General features: G+C 40.3%; 1 protein-coding gene across 2 annotated transcripts in view; it reads left to right on the top strand.

The window, feature by feature from the left end:
- The window catches only part of LOC139811339 (pheromone-binding protein Gp-9-like), a 61,045-nt gene that overhangs the window by 22,327 nt on the left and 20,296 nt on the right, over positions 1-18,422 (top strand). For both annotated transcript variants that reach the window (XR_011731612.1, XM_071775583.1), the window contains exon 3: positions 7,296-7,411. Coding sequence is in view for 1 of the 2 variants with exons in the window: in XM_071775583.1 (XP_071631684.1) it covers positions 7,296-7,411 (116 nt within the window). In the remaining variant the exon portion in view is untranslated. The remainder of the gene's footprint in view (positions 1-7,295; positions 7,412-18,422) is intronic.

The raw sequence follows: 18,422 nt of genomic DNA, 5'->3' as shown, positions 1-18,422 counted from the left end.
CCAGGTTGCCGATGACGGGATTCAGATAGTGCGCTTCATAGTTTTCGGTGTTTAGGTGTAATCTGTGACGTTGCACTGAGTGCCCGTCACAGTTTGCCCTATTCCCATCTTTGTATTGCACGCGTACTGGTGAGTTTAAAGTTTTCAGGAAGAAGCGGCCGGAGGGCCCGTCTAGACAGCGTGGCGCCATCCGCCGGTGCGGTGGAACGCCCTGATCTAGAGGGCCGCGAGTCGAAGCCGCGAGTCGAAGTCGCGGGGAATGATCGAGGACTGTTGGGTAGACCGCGAGCGAGGAAGGACGTCGGAGAGGAATTGTACCGAGAATAAGCGAGGGCGGCGGCCCTAAGAGATAGATCGAAACACGGAAGGAAGGACGAGATGTAACCAGCCACCATCCCAGACATCAGGTATCGGGGAACGGCGGGCGGAGGGTCAGTATCGTGTCGCGTAAGATTTTGAGAGACGCGTAGGCTTGCTTGAGAGTTTCCTTGCCTACGCGCCCTTGCCGTGAATCCATTGAAAGGATTATCGCTTTTAGTTTCGTTCGTTCCGTTTCTACGAGTAGGACATATCCCGCCCGCTGACTCCCCGTAAGAGTATCGAAGGGGCGTCCGTTTCTTCCCGACTCGACCGACCTGGGATCGGAGAGTACGAACGGTGCGGCGCCGGCCGCTTGTCACGGGGGTGATGCGTGTCGCGTAATAAAACCTCGCCGGTCGACTCAACAGTCCGTCGCGTTAGCGTACCGTTTCGAGTATTCGGAGATTACCGTTGATTATCGTGCCGATCGATTGGTGTGTAAAATATCGACCTTAGAGTTAGTATTCGCGTAGTGAAAACTTCGTCGTGCGGGCTTTCCACGCGCCCGGCCGTTCAGGGGCGTGTCGGCCTCCGGGATAAGTAAAACTAGCGCGCCCGGTACGGGAAGTGTGAGGCGTCGGCATACCGGTCATAGAGACAGCCTTCTCGAAGAAGGTGCCCGAACTAGACCGCGATTAACGTTAAGAAATTTAGAGCAAGGTTTACTCCGGCTGAGAGTACCGCACGCCCCGGGCTGAATTAGGCGTGAGTATCACGTGCTCGCGGTGTGAACCGTGCGGCGAAGCTTCGCGTTACGTTTCAAGGGGAGGTATTGCGTGTATCGTTTAAGTGCGAGAAACCTTGAGTTATATTGTATATTGGGCGTATCGTTTATTCTGCGAGAGATTATTTGGCACGTATTGCTTATTCTATGGCGTGAAATTATTTCGCGTGTATAGTTTGCTTTGCGAGATATTATTTTACGTGTATCGTCTCCTTTGCGAGAAATTATTTTGCGGGTATCGTTTATTTGGCGAGACAGTATTTCGCGTGTACAGTTTATTTTGCGGCATATTATTTTGCGGGTATCGCCTACTTTGCGAGAAATCATTGTGCGTGTATCGTTTATCTTACGAGGAATTTATTCTGCGAGAGATTATTTTGCGTGTATCGTTTATTTTGCGAGACAGTACTTCGCCTGTATAGTTTATTTTGCGGGATATTATTGTACGTGTATCGCTTACTTTGCGAGAAATTATTGTGCGTGTATCGTTTATCTTACGAGGAATTATTGTGCGTGAATTGTTTATTCCGCGGGAAATTATTGTGCGCGTGTCGTTTATTTAGAGAGAACGTTTGCGAGAGATCCCGACTGGATATCGTCCCCTCAGAGAGGAGCCATTATTTTGCGTGGCCGTTCGTTCTAAGAGAAGTCCTTATTTTGGAGATATTACTCCTTCGGTTAGAATATCCGCGTGTAGCGGTCGTTCCCGAGAACGCTCCGTCCGCGTGTGTTGAAATAGAGTCATTTTCTGTAAATGGGTCGCGTAGATATATGGAGTAGAGTCATTTAATTACGATTCGGTGTGACGTGGTGGATGTGGTCCTAATGATGGATCTCAGGATTGGGGCATAGTTGGCCCTACGCTAGAACTGACGGAACACATAACGTCACACTTAATTTTTTTTGGTTTGTTTCCTCGGAGAGTCTCGTGTACGAATTGATCTTAGTTTTCGCGCTCCCGTTACACAGTATTACCGTGTTCGGTGTATTTCCTCGCGTGTATTATTCCGTCGACATATATTAAGTCGTAACGCTATTATCACGCTTTCTTTTATATTATACTTAGATTTACATGTTACTTGAGTACTTTCTTTTGTGTTTGTTTCGCCTCGCCAATGGTCAAACCCTTCCGCAGTTAGCCTATGTAAGGATCACGACCCGCTGTCGAAAATCCTGAGCAGTCGTTGCGATCGGCCAGAGCGGAGGTGTCATGACGTGGGAGTTAAGAGTTGTGTCGATAATTAGAGTTTATGTCGGATCTTGGTAGAGTTCGTGTAGAGTACTTTTCGCGGGTTAGAGTACACGGTGGTGTGGCCGTATCCACACCTGGCGCCCAACATTGTTTCGTACCGCTTTCGAGATCCGCTCTGCCACCCGATCATATACTTGCTACGCGATTCAGGCCCGCCTCACGGGCCGGGACCAAACATATAGAGAAATAGCGTCGCAAATCATACGTTGAATTCGATGTCTAGGTGTCCCAGGTTGCCGATGACGAGGTCCATATAGTGCGCTTCGTAGTTTTCGGTGTCTACGTGTATTAATACCTTGAATTCGATGTCCACGTGTCCCAGGTTGCCGATGACGGGATCCAGATAGTGCGCTTCATAGTTTTCGGTATCCAGGTGTAATCGTACGTTGAATGCGATGTCTAGGTGTCCCAGGTTGCCGATGACGATGTCTAGATAGTGAGCTCCGTAGTTTTCGGTGTCTACGTGTATTAATACCTTGAATTTGATGTCTAGGTGTCCCAGGTTGCCGATGACGAGGTCCACATAATGCGCTCCGTAGTTTTTGGTGTCCAAGTGTAATAATACGTTGAATTCGATGTCTACGTGTCCCAGGTTGCCGATGACGAGATCCACATAGTGCGCTCCGTAGTTTTCGGTGTCTACGTGTATTAATACCTTGAATTCGATGTCCACGTGTCCCAGGTTGCCGATGACGGGATCCAGATAGTGCGCTTCATAGTTTTCGGTGTCCAGGTGTAATCGTACGTTGAATTCGATGTCTAGGTGTCCCAGGTTGTCGATGACGGGGTCCACGTAGTGCGCTTCGTAGTTTTCGGTGTCCATGTGTAATAATACGTTGAATGCGATGTCTAGGTGTCCCAGATTGCCGATGACGATGTTTAGATAATGAGTTCCGTAGTTTTCGGTGTCTACGTGTATTAATACCTTGAATTCGATGTCTAGGTGTCCCAGGTTGCCGATAACGAGGTCCACATAGTGCGCTCCGTAGTTTTTGGTGTCTACGTGTATTAATACCTTAAAATTGATGTCTAGGTGTCCCAGGTTGCCGATGACGAGGTCCAGATAGCGCGCTCCGTAGTTTTTGGTGTCTAGGTGTAATAATACCTTGAATTCGATGTCTACGTGTCCCAGGTTGCCGATGACGAGGTTCACATAGTGCGCTTCGTAGTTTTTTGTGTCTAGGTGTATTAATAACTTTAAATCTGAATGTAGGACACGTAGATATCGAATTCGAGAATTAATACACGTAGACACTGAAAACTACGGAGCGCACTATGTGGACCTTGTCATCGGCAACGTGAGACACCTAGACATCAAATTCAACGTATTATTACACCTGGACACCGAAAACTATGGAGCGCATTATCTGGAACCCGTCATCGGCAACCTGGAACACGTGGACATCGAATTCAAGGTATTAATACACCTGGATACCGAAAACTATGGAGCGCACTATGTGGACCTTGTTATCGGCAACCTGGGACACCTAGACATCGAATTCAAGCTTGATTCATAAGAATCGATTTAAAAATTCTCTAGCGGCAGAATTAAAATTATGTCATGACATAATAAAAGTTCGCTGAATTAAAATTATGTCTAGACATAATAAAAATTGGACGAATAATAGTAACCTTTCGAAAATAGAGGTTTTAAGCTTGAAATTTAAATTTTATTTATTTTTAACAAAGTTACAGCTGCTCGAATTTTGCGTATTTTTAAAGATAAATTTAGTGTTCCTTCAATTTTTGTGAGAAATGTATAATTTACTTTTACTTAAATATTATTACTTTTTATGTATTTGTTGTTATTGCTAATTTTGTAAATAATTAAAAAATAAAAATGTTTTACAGATCCCCTTGCTTAACACTACAAAATAGGTGATATCAGTACAAAATTACCTTTTTCAAAAAAGGTAAAAAAAGTGCCAAGTACACGCAATGTATTTTATAAATTCAAAAATCTAACCTAAGTGCAATGGTAGCTTTATATCTTTTTCACAAAATTATATTACCTAACTTAACTCAAGTGACATGTATTTCAAAAAAAAGATGTGAAATCTTTATTTTCTTCTTCACAAAATTATATTACTTAACTTAACTCAAGTGACATGTATTTAAAAAAAAGATGTGAAATCTTTAAATTAAATTGCAATTGTAAAGAGAATATGTATATTGCTTTGAAAGATAATTGTTATGCAACTACTTTAAAGAAATAAAACCCAAGTAGTATCCTTGTATTCCTATTCAAGGGTCTTCCTATTCTAAACCCAAGTGATAATAGCTTCTTGATTCTCTTTAACAAATTTTTAATATTAGAAAGAATCATTTTAATTACAGAGAATTAAAGAAGTAACAGTACAAAATAAAAATATTTAATTAAAACAAAATAAATAAATTTTTCTTGTAAAAAAACTTGGCGCTGCTTTTTTACTCCTGTCGCATTCTTCCCTAAATTATGTTTATTGTTTTTTATACAATCAAAAATCTTAGTACTAATGTTTAAATTTTAATGTTTAAATTTCAAAATCTAGCAACGCCAAGTTTTTTTACAAGAAAAATTTATTTATTTTGTTTTAATTAAATATTTTTATTTTGTACTGTTACTTCTTTAATTCTCTGTAATTAAAATGATTCTTTCTAATATTAAAAATTTGTTAAAGAGAATCAAGAAGCTATTATCACTTGGGTTTAGAATAAGAAGACCCTTGAATAGGAATACGAAGATACTACTTGGGTTTTATTTCTTTAAAGTAGTTGCATAACAATTATCTTTCAAAGCAATATACATATTCTCTTTACAATTGGTGCAATTTAATTTAAAGATTTCACATCTTTTTTTGAAATATATGTCACTTGAGTTAAGTTAGGTAATATAATTTTGTGAAGAAGAAAATAAAGATTTCACATCTTATTTTTGAAATACATGTCACTTGAGTTAAGTTAGGTAATATAATTTTGTGAAAAAGATATGAAGCTACCACTTAGGTTAGATTTTTGAATTTACAAAATACATTGCGTGTACTTGGCACTTTTTTCACTTTTTTTGAAAAAGGTAATTTTGTACTGATATTATTAAAAATAAGCAATAGGTAATAATATGTAAATATAATAACTATTTACTTTGTTATAATATATTATTTCAATATAAACTTGTATTCATATTTGAAAGTATTACTTGTATATGTTTATAGATGCTTTGTTTGCAAATTATTATATATGATTATATATGAAACTATAAGCAATCTTAGCACCCTATTTTTGGTCAATTAAATTTTTAATAATGAAAATGTTAGTATCTTGTTTACAGTTCTTTGTAATAACCATAATGTTTATAATTTAAATTATAAAAAGAAAATATATCTATTATTTTTTAAAAAAATATTGTTTATAAATTTTGAAATAAAAAACATTTGATGATATAGTTCAATTTGTGATTGTTTGTAATTATTCATAATAATTTATTTATCTAATTTTTCTTTTATTTGGCATTGACGCAAATATGAATTAAGTATGAGAAAGTATGAATTAAGATATATCATCAAATTTTTTTTCTTTAAAGCTGCGTAATGATTATTTTTTATTGTACTTTTTAAAGTACAATTATATGTACTTTTTGTACTTTTTAAATTACATTTTTGTAATTCAACTTTTTAAATTGCAATATAATTATTAGATATTTATATATATAAGTACCGGACGTCTGTCTGTCTGTCTGTCTGACCGCGAACTACTCATTCGTTAGTGGACCGAATTTTTATCAAAGGTACATGAAATAGGGGTAGAATTTCCCGGGGGGTGCCATAAAGTGTATAATTTTTTGTTACCGATTTTCTGGAAACCGGTTTTTTTTTATACCATAATATGTTATTAGATACATATAACTATCAATAAAAAAGATTTTTATTGATAGTTATATTTTCTTGATTAAAATTTAGTTTATTAAAAGTTAGATACAAATTTACAAACAATAACAAGATTGTTGACAATATAATATAAGCAAATGCTACTCGACAATTGACAAAATAAAACTATTCCTTGAGCACAGAATATCAATTGCATTTTATTAGTAGGGAAGAGAGAGGCACTGTAGGACTTTTTTTTTAAACTTATCTTTTTCAATTTTTAAGAAATGGGTTTTTTCTACTTATACTCAATTATAAGTTAATTTAGGCGTTAATGCTCAATATAAACGTATGGCAAAACAAACACATTTGAGAGTATATATATAATGCGTTGTTTTTACCTTTTTAAAAAATATTCTTTTTGTCCTAATTTGCCTCCCTGGAGGGGAAGTTTAGGACGCTACTGGGGCAGTTTAAAACTGACAATAAAAAACCGAAATAATTCTCGTCTTTATTTTATTTATTAAAAGTTAAAAGTAATAAATCTCTTGCTAGACAACATCTTACAAACAGCTTTTAATATATTTTTTTCTTTAACAATACAGTAGGTAATTTGTAGTAGGCAATCAAATAAACATAAGTGTTCACCTATTGGAACCTTAATTAAGGCAAGAATTAGTCTCACAAATTTTTCTTTCCTCTTTGTTTAATATACTGCCCCAACCTCAACTTGAAAAAAGAAAACGTGATATTTCATACCAATTCTTTTATTATATAGTTGTATTTCGTTCATTACAATGCAAAACATACATAATCATAACCAGAACATACAAGTGAATTTCCTTTTGAGCAATAGTTTAATATAAAAATACTTATATTTGCGAGCCATAATAATTACAACAGCCAGCAAAAATCATTAACAGCTTGTAAGTTAGTTTGACAGCTAACAGAGCGAAAGCTCTCATGTGAAGTTTGTTTATTGACCAGTTGACAACTGAAAAATGCGTTTAACATGAAAAAAAGTGACAAATTTGTTCTTTATTCGAGATGTTTTAAACTGCCTCTGTTCTAAAGTACTTCCCACAAATTAATGTTTACAATTATTTTTTTTTTTTAGAGGATTTAATGAAAATGGACGAGTTAGTAGACGACGATATAATGACAACGGATATTGAAAAATCAGCTTTAAAAGTTGGTTGTCTATTTGTCTGTCTTTTACAGAGGAAAGATGTGGTAAGAATTTAAAAAGTGATAAAATAATTTAGTAGGGAGATAACATATACTTCTGGCCCAGGGATCTTTCTTGCGGTTAGCGGGGTCGGGGGGGGCTTTGCTGCCGCGGGGGGAGCGCCGTAAGCGGTGGGCGAGGGGGTCGAGGGACGGTGTAAAGGGTCACCGGAGGGGGGCTATGCGGGGGGAAGAGAAAACTGGGCGAGAGGGAGAGCGCGACGCAAGGGGAAAATTTGACGTAAGGTTGGGTGTGGCAGGGCCGCCAACGGGGGTTCGGCGCGGGGTAGGGCCGCCAACGGGGGCTCGTTGCGGGGATTTGGGCATTTTCCGAGGGGGCGCTCGGAGCGGCGCTCGCGCCGTTACCGATCGTTTTGGAGAATCGCGGGCCAATATTTTTTGTTTGTTTTTTTTCTTCGTCGTCGATCGCGCGCGCGTTCGGGCGCGTCCGAACTCGTTCGAACTCGTTCGAGGTCGCTCGTCTGGACGTTTCGGGGGTGGGGGGGAGAACGACGCGTTCTAGATGGTTCGTTTCGCGGGGGGTCTCGCGCGCCCGTCTTCGTCGTCGTCGTTTTTTTTTTAACTCTCGGTCCGAAGGTCGTTTCGATCCGCGTCGCGACGGGCAGGATGTGGTTTTTCTGCCCATCCCGACTCATCGAGATCGATAGAGATGACTCGTCTCATCGTTCGATCGATACGTGATAATTTTTTTAACGCGCGTTCGAACTCGTTCGCGGTCGCTCTCGTCGTTTCCTCCTTTTGTTTTGTTTTGCGGTTTTCCTTCTTTTGTTTTGCGGTTTTCCCGCCCATCCCGACGCGACGTATCGAGATCGAGTGAGATGACTCGTCTCTTCGTTCGATCGATTCGTACGATTTGCGATAATTTTTATTCAACGCGCGTTCGAATTCGGCGTCGCGGTCGCTCTCGTCGTTTCCTCCTTTTGTTTTTCTTTTATTTTTCGTCGGAGGATGTCGCGAGCGGTTGTCGTCATTCCGGGAAAAAGCGCGTCCGGCAGGGGTACGTCTTCCGTTGAGACGACGAACGGGGGGGTATAAATTGAACGGGCGCGCGAACGGCGCGGCAAACGGTTTTTTTCTACGAGGATTCTAGAGCACGGTCGAGAGTTAATATATTTGTAAAAAAATACGGTATGGGAACGGACGGACGATATTGCTCGTCGATGGTGCGTTTGCTTCGCGGCAGTCGGATTTCGAAACGTACTCGCTGGCACTGACACGTGGTCAGTGATGCCGCTGTGCAGGTGTGCAGACCGACCAGCATGCTACAGCGTGTGGAGGGGATGCGCCGGCAAGGCTGCGCAAGGGCATAGCCACGCACACTAATGCAAGCTCCTCTGTCCGTGTACGCTCGGCGCAAAGAAGGACAGAACACGATCGTTGTCTCCTTCTCTCTTGTGCTATGACGTCGCTATGCCAGTGCCGGCTATGCCGGCACATATTTCAGATCTCGCGACTCTCCGAATCTCGAGTTGGCAAATCGATGGGCGACGTTATCTCTACTATTATATAAAGGGGAAAAGTTTGTACTGTTGTTCGGAGTAATCTTAGAAACTATTGGACCGATTTTGAAAGTATTGTATATGAAGTAGGGGTAGAATTTCCCAGGGAGTGCTATAGGGTGTATAGTTTTTCGTTACCGATCTTCTGGAAACCGGTTTTTCTAATTTCTTCAATTTTTTGGGAAATAATTGATGGAACCTCAAAGAATTATATATGAAACAGGGGTAGAATTTTCCGGGGAGTGATATGAAGTGTATAATTTTTTGTTACCGATCTTTTTTGGAACCGGTATCCGAAATTTTTCCAATTTTTCGGGAAATAATTGACCGAATCTTAAAGAATTTTATATAAAACAGGGGTAGAATTTCCTAATAAAAAGGTTACCAATTTCTGTCTAAAAAAAATCTACGTAATTGTTCTGATTTCTGCAAATTTTGAGATTTTGAGTTAAATTTTTTTTTATGGATAGAATATTATTATATTGAATTTAGCGAGAATCGGTAAAAGGGTTGCCGATTTTTGCTCAAAAATTGTGTAAGTTATATATCGGGATTTAATAACGGATACTGATATTTCTAAATTTTATATTAAATATTGAGAATTGAGAATTGTTTACCCAGGCGTTTTTTCGGGAATTTTGAGATTGCTCGCTCGCGATGTACACAGAACCTCGATTTTTCAATTAAAAAACCAAGGAATAAAATCGGTAATCGGTAAGTGAAATATCGAGGTTCTGTATACATCGCGAACGAGCAATCTCAAAATTCCCGAAAACACGCCCAGGTAAACCAAGGGATGATGTCGCTGATCGGTAAATGAAATATTGGAAAAGCGGAATTGACTCAATAGTGTGAAACTCGAGTAGAAAAAGACCGGTTACGACATGTTTAATCCACGAAAACATTTATGCGGTCCGATTTGAAATTAGAGGCATTTAGTTATAATTTAAATTACGAATATCAATTTCATCCGAGTGTAATAATTGGGAAAATGGATGTAATATGTGATCATTGTCAAGTAAAAAAGTTTAAAACCTAAGCACCTAAGATGTGTTATTCATGCAGGAAAGTTAAACTACCGTCTTTAAATCAACCGGCACACTCCTTATGTTTGTCCACAATAAGGATATTGAAACACAAATGAAGTCGTTTCAAGAAAAACGACTCTCGGGCGAAGCCCGGGTAACCAGCTAGTTTATTGTAAACTTAATCTTTTCTTATAAAATATCGAGATATATGTCAAGCATTCTGTCGTTATTCACTGATATATGTATAATCAATTTCAATTGTGAATAATATGTAAATAAAATGTCTAAAAATATAAAAATTACCAAATGCAATGACGTAAATATTTATAAACATAAAAAGTTAAAAAAATTCTCCGTCTTTTTTTAATTTGCAAATCTTTAAATATTTGTTTTGATTAAAGTTGAACTTTGTAAATGTAACAATGTATAAAAATCCACTCTTGGCCAATATGCACCCTGTTTTTTTTTTAATTTCTTACATAACAAACCAACATTAACTTTAACATGATAATATTATCTAAATGTAAATAATAAAATTAAATATTAATTTTGAATAAAAAATTATATAGCTTGTAGTATTTTAACTTATTTAATTTATTTTGTATTTATATACAACGTGCATACTGTTGCTCAACGGAAACCGCGAGAAGGTGGTGGTCTTTTCCGTCAGAAAGGAAATGTAAAGAATTGTTAATTTATTATTTGTAATCATTGTAATAATAAAAAATCAATTTTTTACATTTTCTTGTGTGTGTGTGTGTGTGTGTGTGTGTGTGTGTGTGTGTTATTGCACACAAATTCTTAGCACTTTTATATTTTTTTGGCAGATTTCTTGTATGTTTTTATAAGCGTGATGTCAAGTGCTGACAAGATTTTTTACACGCTTATCGTTTGTAAGCGTGATGTCAAATGCTGACAATATTTTTTACATGCTTATCGTTTGTAAGGGTGTCAAATGCTGACAAGATTTTTTACACGCTTATAGCTTTTAAGCTTGATGTCAAATGCAAGATTTTTATAATCTAAGATTTAACACTTTCAGTCTGCAAATGAAGGACCAGCAATATCATCCACAGCATGTAGCCTTAAAGTACTACGGTTTTTTCTCGCATCTCTAGCATATAATTTGTCTGGCGACATAAGAGACAAATGTTTTTTCTCAATCGTCATATTTATAGATGTTTCTTCTCTCGTCTTTAACGCCGACTTAAAAACGCAAGTAGCATTAACAGAAGCTGACGAGAGTTTGTTACGTTTTTTCGTTTTTACATCACTTAAGAGGGAAAACATTCTCTCCGAATCGGTATTTGAATTTGGAAGTGATCGAATAGCATTTAGAACATTTGTTAAATTTGGATATTTTACAGTATTATTTGGGTATTGACATTGCAAAATTTTTTTCCACATATTGTCGAAATTTAATGTAGAGAGATTTTGTTTCTCCTCTATTGTAAAATCTAATGGTAATGCAATCCATTCTTTCTTTAAGTCATCTTCATCATAACCACCGATAGTTTTAGCTACGAATAAAACGTCACTGAATGATATTTCTCTCTCAGTATTTAACAAACTTGTTTCAGCTTCAAAAACTTTTAATTTTGACAAAAACACATTATTTATAGGTAATCTTTTGCGAATTTCTTCTGCAGCAGTCACATAAAATGTTAAACAGTTTTGTCGAACTGTTGTAACAATGTCTGTATGCCCCTGCAGCATTAATTCGGTAAGATATTCGTCACATTCTGATCCTAAAGTAATTTCGTTAAGAATTTTTTGATTTTCTGTTAAAGAGAATACTGTGTTTATGGAGAAAGGTTTTAAATGCTCTTCTTTTAAAAAGTTTCGACAGACTTGGAAGAGAAAGTTTACAGATTTTGAGTGCAATAAATAAACTCTCGTTTCTAATGCTTGAAAAAATGCATTAAATGCATTGAAGAAATTTAAAACATATTTTAAGAATAGAAAATACGCTTTCTTTTCTACGTTGCCCATCTGAGATAATAGATATTCTCCAGATTTTGTTTTCTCACTAACAACCATTTCAGTAAGAAAAAGCTTAATAGTATCCCAATATTCCAGAAGTCTTTCTACACACATGTAGTGAGAAAGCCAGCGTGTATCACATAATTTTAATATTTTGCGATATTTTTCTTGGAAACATTCACAAAATTCCTTAAAAATTGCCGAACGTTTCGGACTGCTGTTAATGTAATTAGCAACTTTTTTAATGAAATCATCGCAAAATGAAGGTAATTTATCACATGCAGCACGCGCTGCTAACGCAGCGGAATGGCAAGGGCATGAAAATGTAAATAAACGTGGACATACTTCTTCTAATTTTCTTTTGAATGATAAATGTTTCCCTATCATGACGGACGCATTGTCGGATGACAAGGCAACAATATTTGAAAATGGTATCTGTAATTTGCACATTTCAAATTTAAATGCCTGAAACAACTTTTCTGTACTAGAATCTTTGGCGTCAATATCAATTAATTTAACTAATTGAGATTGAATATCTAACGTCTCCAGGTCAACATAGCGAACAAGAAAAGTCATCCATTTAATATTGCAAATATCGGATGTTTCGTCAATAAAAACTGTAAATTTTGTTTTCTGAATTTTGTTAACGACACGTTCCGTTTCGACTGGACACAAAACGTTTGTAATAATATTGCTTTGCTTTCTCACTACATGTGTGTAGAAAGACTTCTGGAATCTTGGGATACTATTAAGCTTTTTCTTACTGAAATGGTTGTTAGTGAGAAAACAAAATCTGGAGAATATCTATTATCTCAGATGGGCAACGTAGAGAAGAAAGCGTATTTTCTATTCTTAAAATATGTTTTAAATTTCTTCAATGCATTTAATGCATTTTTTCAAGCATTAGAAACGAGAGTTTATTTATTGCACTCAAAATCTGTAAACTTTCTCTTCCAAGTCTGTCGAAACTTTTTAAAAGAGGAGCATTTAAAACCTTTCTCCATAAACACAGTATTCTCTTTAACAGAAAATCAAAAAATTCTTAACGAAATTACTTTAGGATCAGAATGTGACGAATATCTTAACGAATTAATGCTGCAGGGGCATACAGACATTGTTACAACAGTTCGACAAAACTGTTTAACATTTTATGTGACTGCTGCAGAAGAAATTCGCAAAAGATTACCTATAAATAATGTGTTTCTGTCAAAATTAAAAGTTTTTGAAGCTGAAACAAGTTTGTTAAATACTGAGAGAGAAATATCATTCAGTGACGTTTTATTCGTAGCTAAAACTATCGGTGGTTATGATGAAGATGACTTAAAGAAAGAATGGATTGCATTACCATTAGATTTTACAATAGAGGAGAAACAAAATCTCTCTACATTAAATTTCGACAATATGTGGAAAAAAATTTTGCAATGTCAATACCCAAATAATACTGTAAAATATCCAAATTTAACAAATGTTCTGAATGCTGTTCGATCACTTCCAAATTCAAATACCGATTCGGAGAGAATGTTTTCCCTCTTAAGTGATGTAAAAACGAAAAAACGTAACAAACTCTCGTCAGCTTCTGTTAATGCTACTTGCGTTTTTAAGTCGGCGTTAAAGACGAGAGAAGAAACATCTATAAATATGACGATTGAGGAAAAACATTTGTCTCTTATGTCGCCAGACAAATTATATGCTAGAGATGCGAGAAAAAACCGTAGTACTTTAAGACTACATGCTGTGGATGATATTGCTGGTCCTTCATTTGCAGACTAAAAGTGTTAAATCTTAGATTATAAAAATCTTGCATTTGACATCAAGCTTAAAAGCTATAAGCGTGTAAAAAATCTTGTCAGCATTTGACACCCTTACAAACGATAAGCATGTAAAAAATATTGTCAGCATTTGACATCACGCTTACAAACGATAAGCGTGTAAAAAATCTTGTCAGCACTTGACATCACGCTTATAAAAACATACAAGAAATCTGCCAAAAAAATATAAAAGTGCTAAGAATTTGTGTGCAATAACACACACACACACACACACACACACACACACACAAGGAAATGTAAAAAATTGATTTTTTATTATTACAATGATTACAAATAATAAATTAACAATTCTTTACATTTCCTTTCTGACGGAAAAGACCACCACCTTCTCGCGGTTTCCGTTGAGCAACAGTATGCACATTGTATATAAATACAAAATAAATTAAATAAGTAAAAATACTACAAGCTATATAATTTTTTATTCAGAATTAATATTTAATTTTATTATTTACATTTAGATAATATTATCATGTTAAAGTTAATGTTGGTTTGTTATGTAAGAAATTAAAAAAAAAACAGGGTGCATATTGGCCAAGAGTGGATTTTTATACATTGTTACATTTACAAAGTTCAACTTTAATCAAAACAAATATTTAAAGGTCTGCAAATTAAAAAAAGACGGAGAATTCTTTTAACTTTTTATGTTTATAAATATTTACGTCATTGCATTTGGTAATTTTTATATTTTTAGACATTTTATTTACATATTATTCACAATTGAAATTGATTATACATATATCAGTGAATAACGACAGAATGATTGACATATATCTCGATATTTTATAAGAAAAGATTAACAATAAATAACGTCGCCCATCGATTTGCCAACTCGAGATTCGGAGAGTCGCGAGATCTGAAATATGTGCCGGCATAGCCGGCACTGGCATAGCGACGTCATAGCACAAGAGAGAAGGAGACAACGATCGTGTTCTGTCCTTCTTTGCGCCGAGCGTACACGGACAGAGGAGCTTGCATTAGTGTGCGTGGCTATGCCCTTGCGCAGCCTTGCCGGCGCATCCCCTCCACACGCTGTAGCATGCTGGTCGGTCTGCACAGCGGCATCACTGCACGTGGTGTCCCAAGCATTCTGTATCGCATATCAGTAGAACCGAACACAGGTGGGAAGCTTTGGACTCATACGTCAAAACATGTTGGTGTATGGTTCGCGGCAGCGTCCGTAAAGTTTACGACGAAGGATCGACGCACGGGATTATCTGGAGATCGTTCGTGCCACGTTGGCCTATTGGAAACGAGCTCTGTTTACAGTGTGGAGGGAAGTGTAAAAATTGGTTTGTAAATACTTATGATTGCGCCGAAACATTAATGTGGCGGGATTGAAGATGGAGATTTTTTATTTTGATATAGACGTCAGCGGCGCAAATGTAGCATTAGCGATACGTACTCGCGAATGAACGATCGCCGTTATCCGTCGCCCGAGGAATTGGACGACGAATGGTGCTGTCGCGAGCCCATGCCTAAGTTTTCGTCCGATTCGGACGACGAATCGGTGAGAGTCGAAGCACCGTTGTCGAGTGCGCGCGCGTCGGTGGCGAAAGAGGACGCGCGATGGAATCTGGCTACCCATCATCTGCGAAGGGAAATCGGAGCGCGAACCGATCGCGAGCGAGAGTGGATAGAGACGACGGTGGCAAACTCCGTCAGGGCGAGCGATTATACGCGTCGCCTGCCGCTCGAGTATTATCTCTATTACGAGACGGTGTACGGAGGAGAGAGCAGGATACATCGGATTCAAACCACCCGGTCTCGTCGTTTTTTCGACCGAGTGAAGTTCAACGTTTCCGAGGGTGAACCTTTCTGGACGCGATGCGGAAAGAGTGCGACGAGTTGCTCGCCGCGGACGTCCGCGACGCGGACGGGTACCGCGCGTGGAGACGGCGATGCGACGAGTGTCTCCGACTCCTGCGGGAGCAGTGTCGAGTCAAACGCTCCGGGAAGCGAGGAAACATGGGAGCCGTGAGCGCTCTGGTGGCTCTGATAGCGCGATTGGAAGGTTCGAGGGAGGATCTGCGTCGTCGATTCGAACGCGCCGTAGGTGCCGGCTTAGACGGAGGGGAAAGCGGTAGCGGTGGCAGCAGCGACAGAGGTTTCTCGTGGATCGAGATCGACGCGGCGTTCCAACGTCGCGTGCTGACCGGCGCCGTGACGAACTCGACGTACATCGAGCCCGCGCGATTTCTCGACGACGCGAAGGGCACCGTGCTCGAAAAGGTGCGGGATAATATAACCGAACACGGGTGTCTGAAGGTCAACGTCATATTCAACGGGGAATTCGTAGCGGACGTTAAGACCGACGTGAAGAGTATCGCTACGCGGAACGAACAGCTTCTCCCGGGGTTCGATCTGAGCGAGTGGTACGATAGGCACGTGCGCGACGCGATTCTAACGCGGTTGGAAGAATTTCAGGAACGCGACAGCGGATGGGCGTTGTCGCGAATATTGAACCTAATCGTGAACGTGAACAAGTGTAATCCCATGCGCGTGGGATGTTGGATAAAAATACCGCTGGGAATAAGACTTAAAAAGGCGGTGGTCAACGTGCCGTCGGAGAACGACGCGTGTTTCGCGCGCGCGGTGGTCGCTGCTCTGTACCCCGCCGAGCGGCACGTGGAACGATGCGGCTCGTATCCCGATTACGCGACGGTGCTGAATCTCGACGGGATCGATTTTCCCATAGATCTGAAAAAGATCGGAAAATTCGAACGTCAGAACGACGTATCGATCAACGTGTTTACAACTCGGGAAGGAATTGAAAAGAAAGCTAAGTTCGGCCGAGGCGCCGACCACAACGCGATCGTGCCTCTGCGGTTGACCGACGATAAGCGGGACAGGCACGTAAATCTGCTGTATCTGCGCGATACGCTGCGCGGCGTCAACAGGGGCCATTTCGCCTGGATAAAGAATCTGTCGCGATTGGTGAATTCGCAATTGACAGCGAAACGGTGCGCGAAGCACGTTTGCGATCGGTAGGTAAAAGAAATGAAATGAAATGAAAAAAAAAAAACACGAGGAACAAGGAAAAGACAAGGCGTTATTTTTTTACATACACGCAGTAATCGCTCGCACGTTATTTCGCAGATGTCTACACTATTTCTATACGCGCGACAAGTTGGTCGCCCACAGCGTCGACTGCGGCCGAATGAACGACTGCGCCGTCGTTCTCCCGAACGAGAGCGACAAGTGGCTGTCTTTCGACAATTACGACAGAAAGGAGCGACTTCCCTTCGTGGTGTACGCGGATCTGGAGTGTTTTCTCGAACGACGGGAGAGGGAAAACGTCGAGGGGGGCCCGAGAACGGAAAGATACGCTTATCAGCGTCACGTACCGTTCAGCCTGGGCTACTATCTGTGCTGCACATACGACGATACCGCGTCCGCGTACAGATATTGTCGCGGTGAGGATTGCGTTTCGTGGTTCGTGAACGAGCTTCGCGTTCTCGCGCGTCGCGTTAAGAATAAATTTTCCACCAATATAGCGATGGTGGAACTTACGGAGGACGAGAAAAGCGAATTTTTGCTTGCGACTCATTGTCACGTGTGCGGGAAACCGTTTTAACCGGAGGACAAGCGCGTGCGGGATCACTGTCACCTAACCGGACGTTACAGAGGTCCGGCGCATTCTCGTTGCAATCTGAATTACAGAAACGTTTACGTGATTCCCGTGTTCTTTCACAATTTGTCGGGTTACGACGCGCACTTCGTCGTCGAGAAAATCGCGAATGATTTCGAGGGCGGGGTCGATCTGCTGCCGCTCACGAAGGAAAGCTACATATCTTTCTCGAAGACCGTTAAGGAGACGCAGACGGACGGGAAATGGGATCGGTACGTGAAGCTTCGATTCGTGGACTTGTATAAATTTTTAGCGGCGAGTATCGAAACCCTGTCTTCCTATCTGAACAGGGACAAGCTGAGAATCACGCGTTCGGAGTACGCGGATTTAAGCGCGGAGGATCTCGATCTGCTCACTCGCAAGGGAGTGTTTCCGTACGAGTACGTCGACGGCGCGGACAAACTGCGGGATACCGAGCTTCCACCGCGCGAGGCCTTTTACAGCTCCCTAACCGACGAGACCGCGAGCGAGAGCGACTACGAGCACGCGACGAGGGTCTGGCGACGTTTTCGCGTGCCAGATCTCGGCGAGTACAGCGATCTGTATCTCAAGACCGACGTGCTTCTTCTGGCGGATATATTTAAAAATTTTCGGGACGCGTGTTCGGCGAGTTACGGGCTCGATCCCGCGCATTACTACACGTTGCCGGGGTACACGTGGGACGCCATGCTGAGGTACACCGGCGTGCGTTTCGAGCTGCTCACCGACATCGACATGGTGCTGTTCGTGGAACGCGGAATACGCGGTGGCCTCAGTCAATGTTCGCTCAGGTACGCGCGAGCCAACAACAGGCACGTACCGACGCACGACTCGTCCCAGCCCACTACGTATCTCATGTATTACGACGTGAACAATCTGTACGGCTGGGCTATGAGCGAATCGTTGCCCTACGCGAATTTCCAGTGGCTTGACGATCCTGAGAATTTCGACGCGACGACCGTGCCGACGGACAGCGACGTCGGTTACATTTTGGAGGTGGATCTCGAGTACCTGCACGACGCCCACGCGGATCTGCCGTTGTGCCCGACG

This window comes from Temnothorax longispinosus, chromosome 1 (assembly GCF_030848805.1).
Source record: "Temnothorax longispinosus isolate EJ_2023e chromosome 1, Tlon_JGU_v1, whole genome shotgun sequence".
Lineage (NCBI taxonomy): Eukaryota > Metazoa > Arthropoda > Insecta > Hymenoptera > Formicidae > Temnothorax > Temnothorax longispinosus.
Note: the sequence above shows the minus strand (reverse complement) of the source record. Positions and strands in the feature narration are given on the sequence as shown.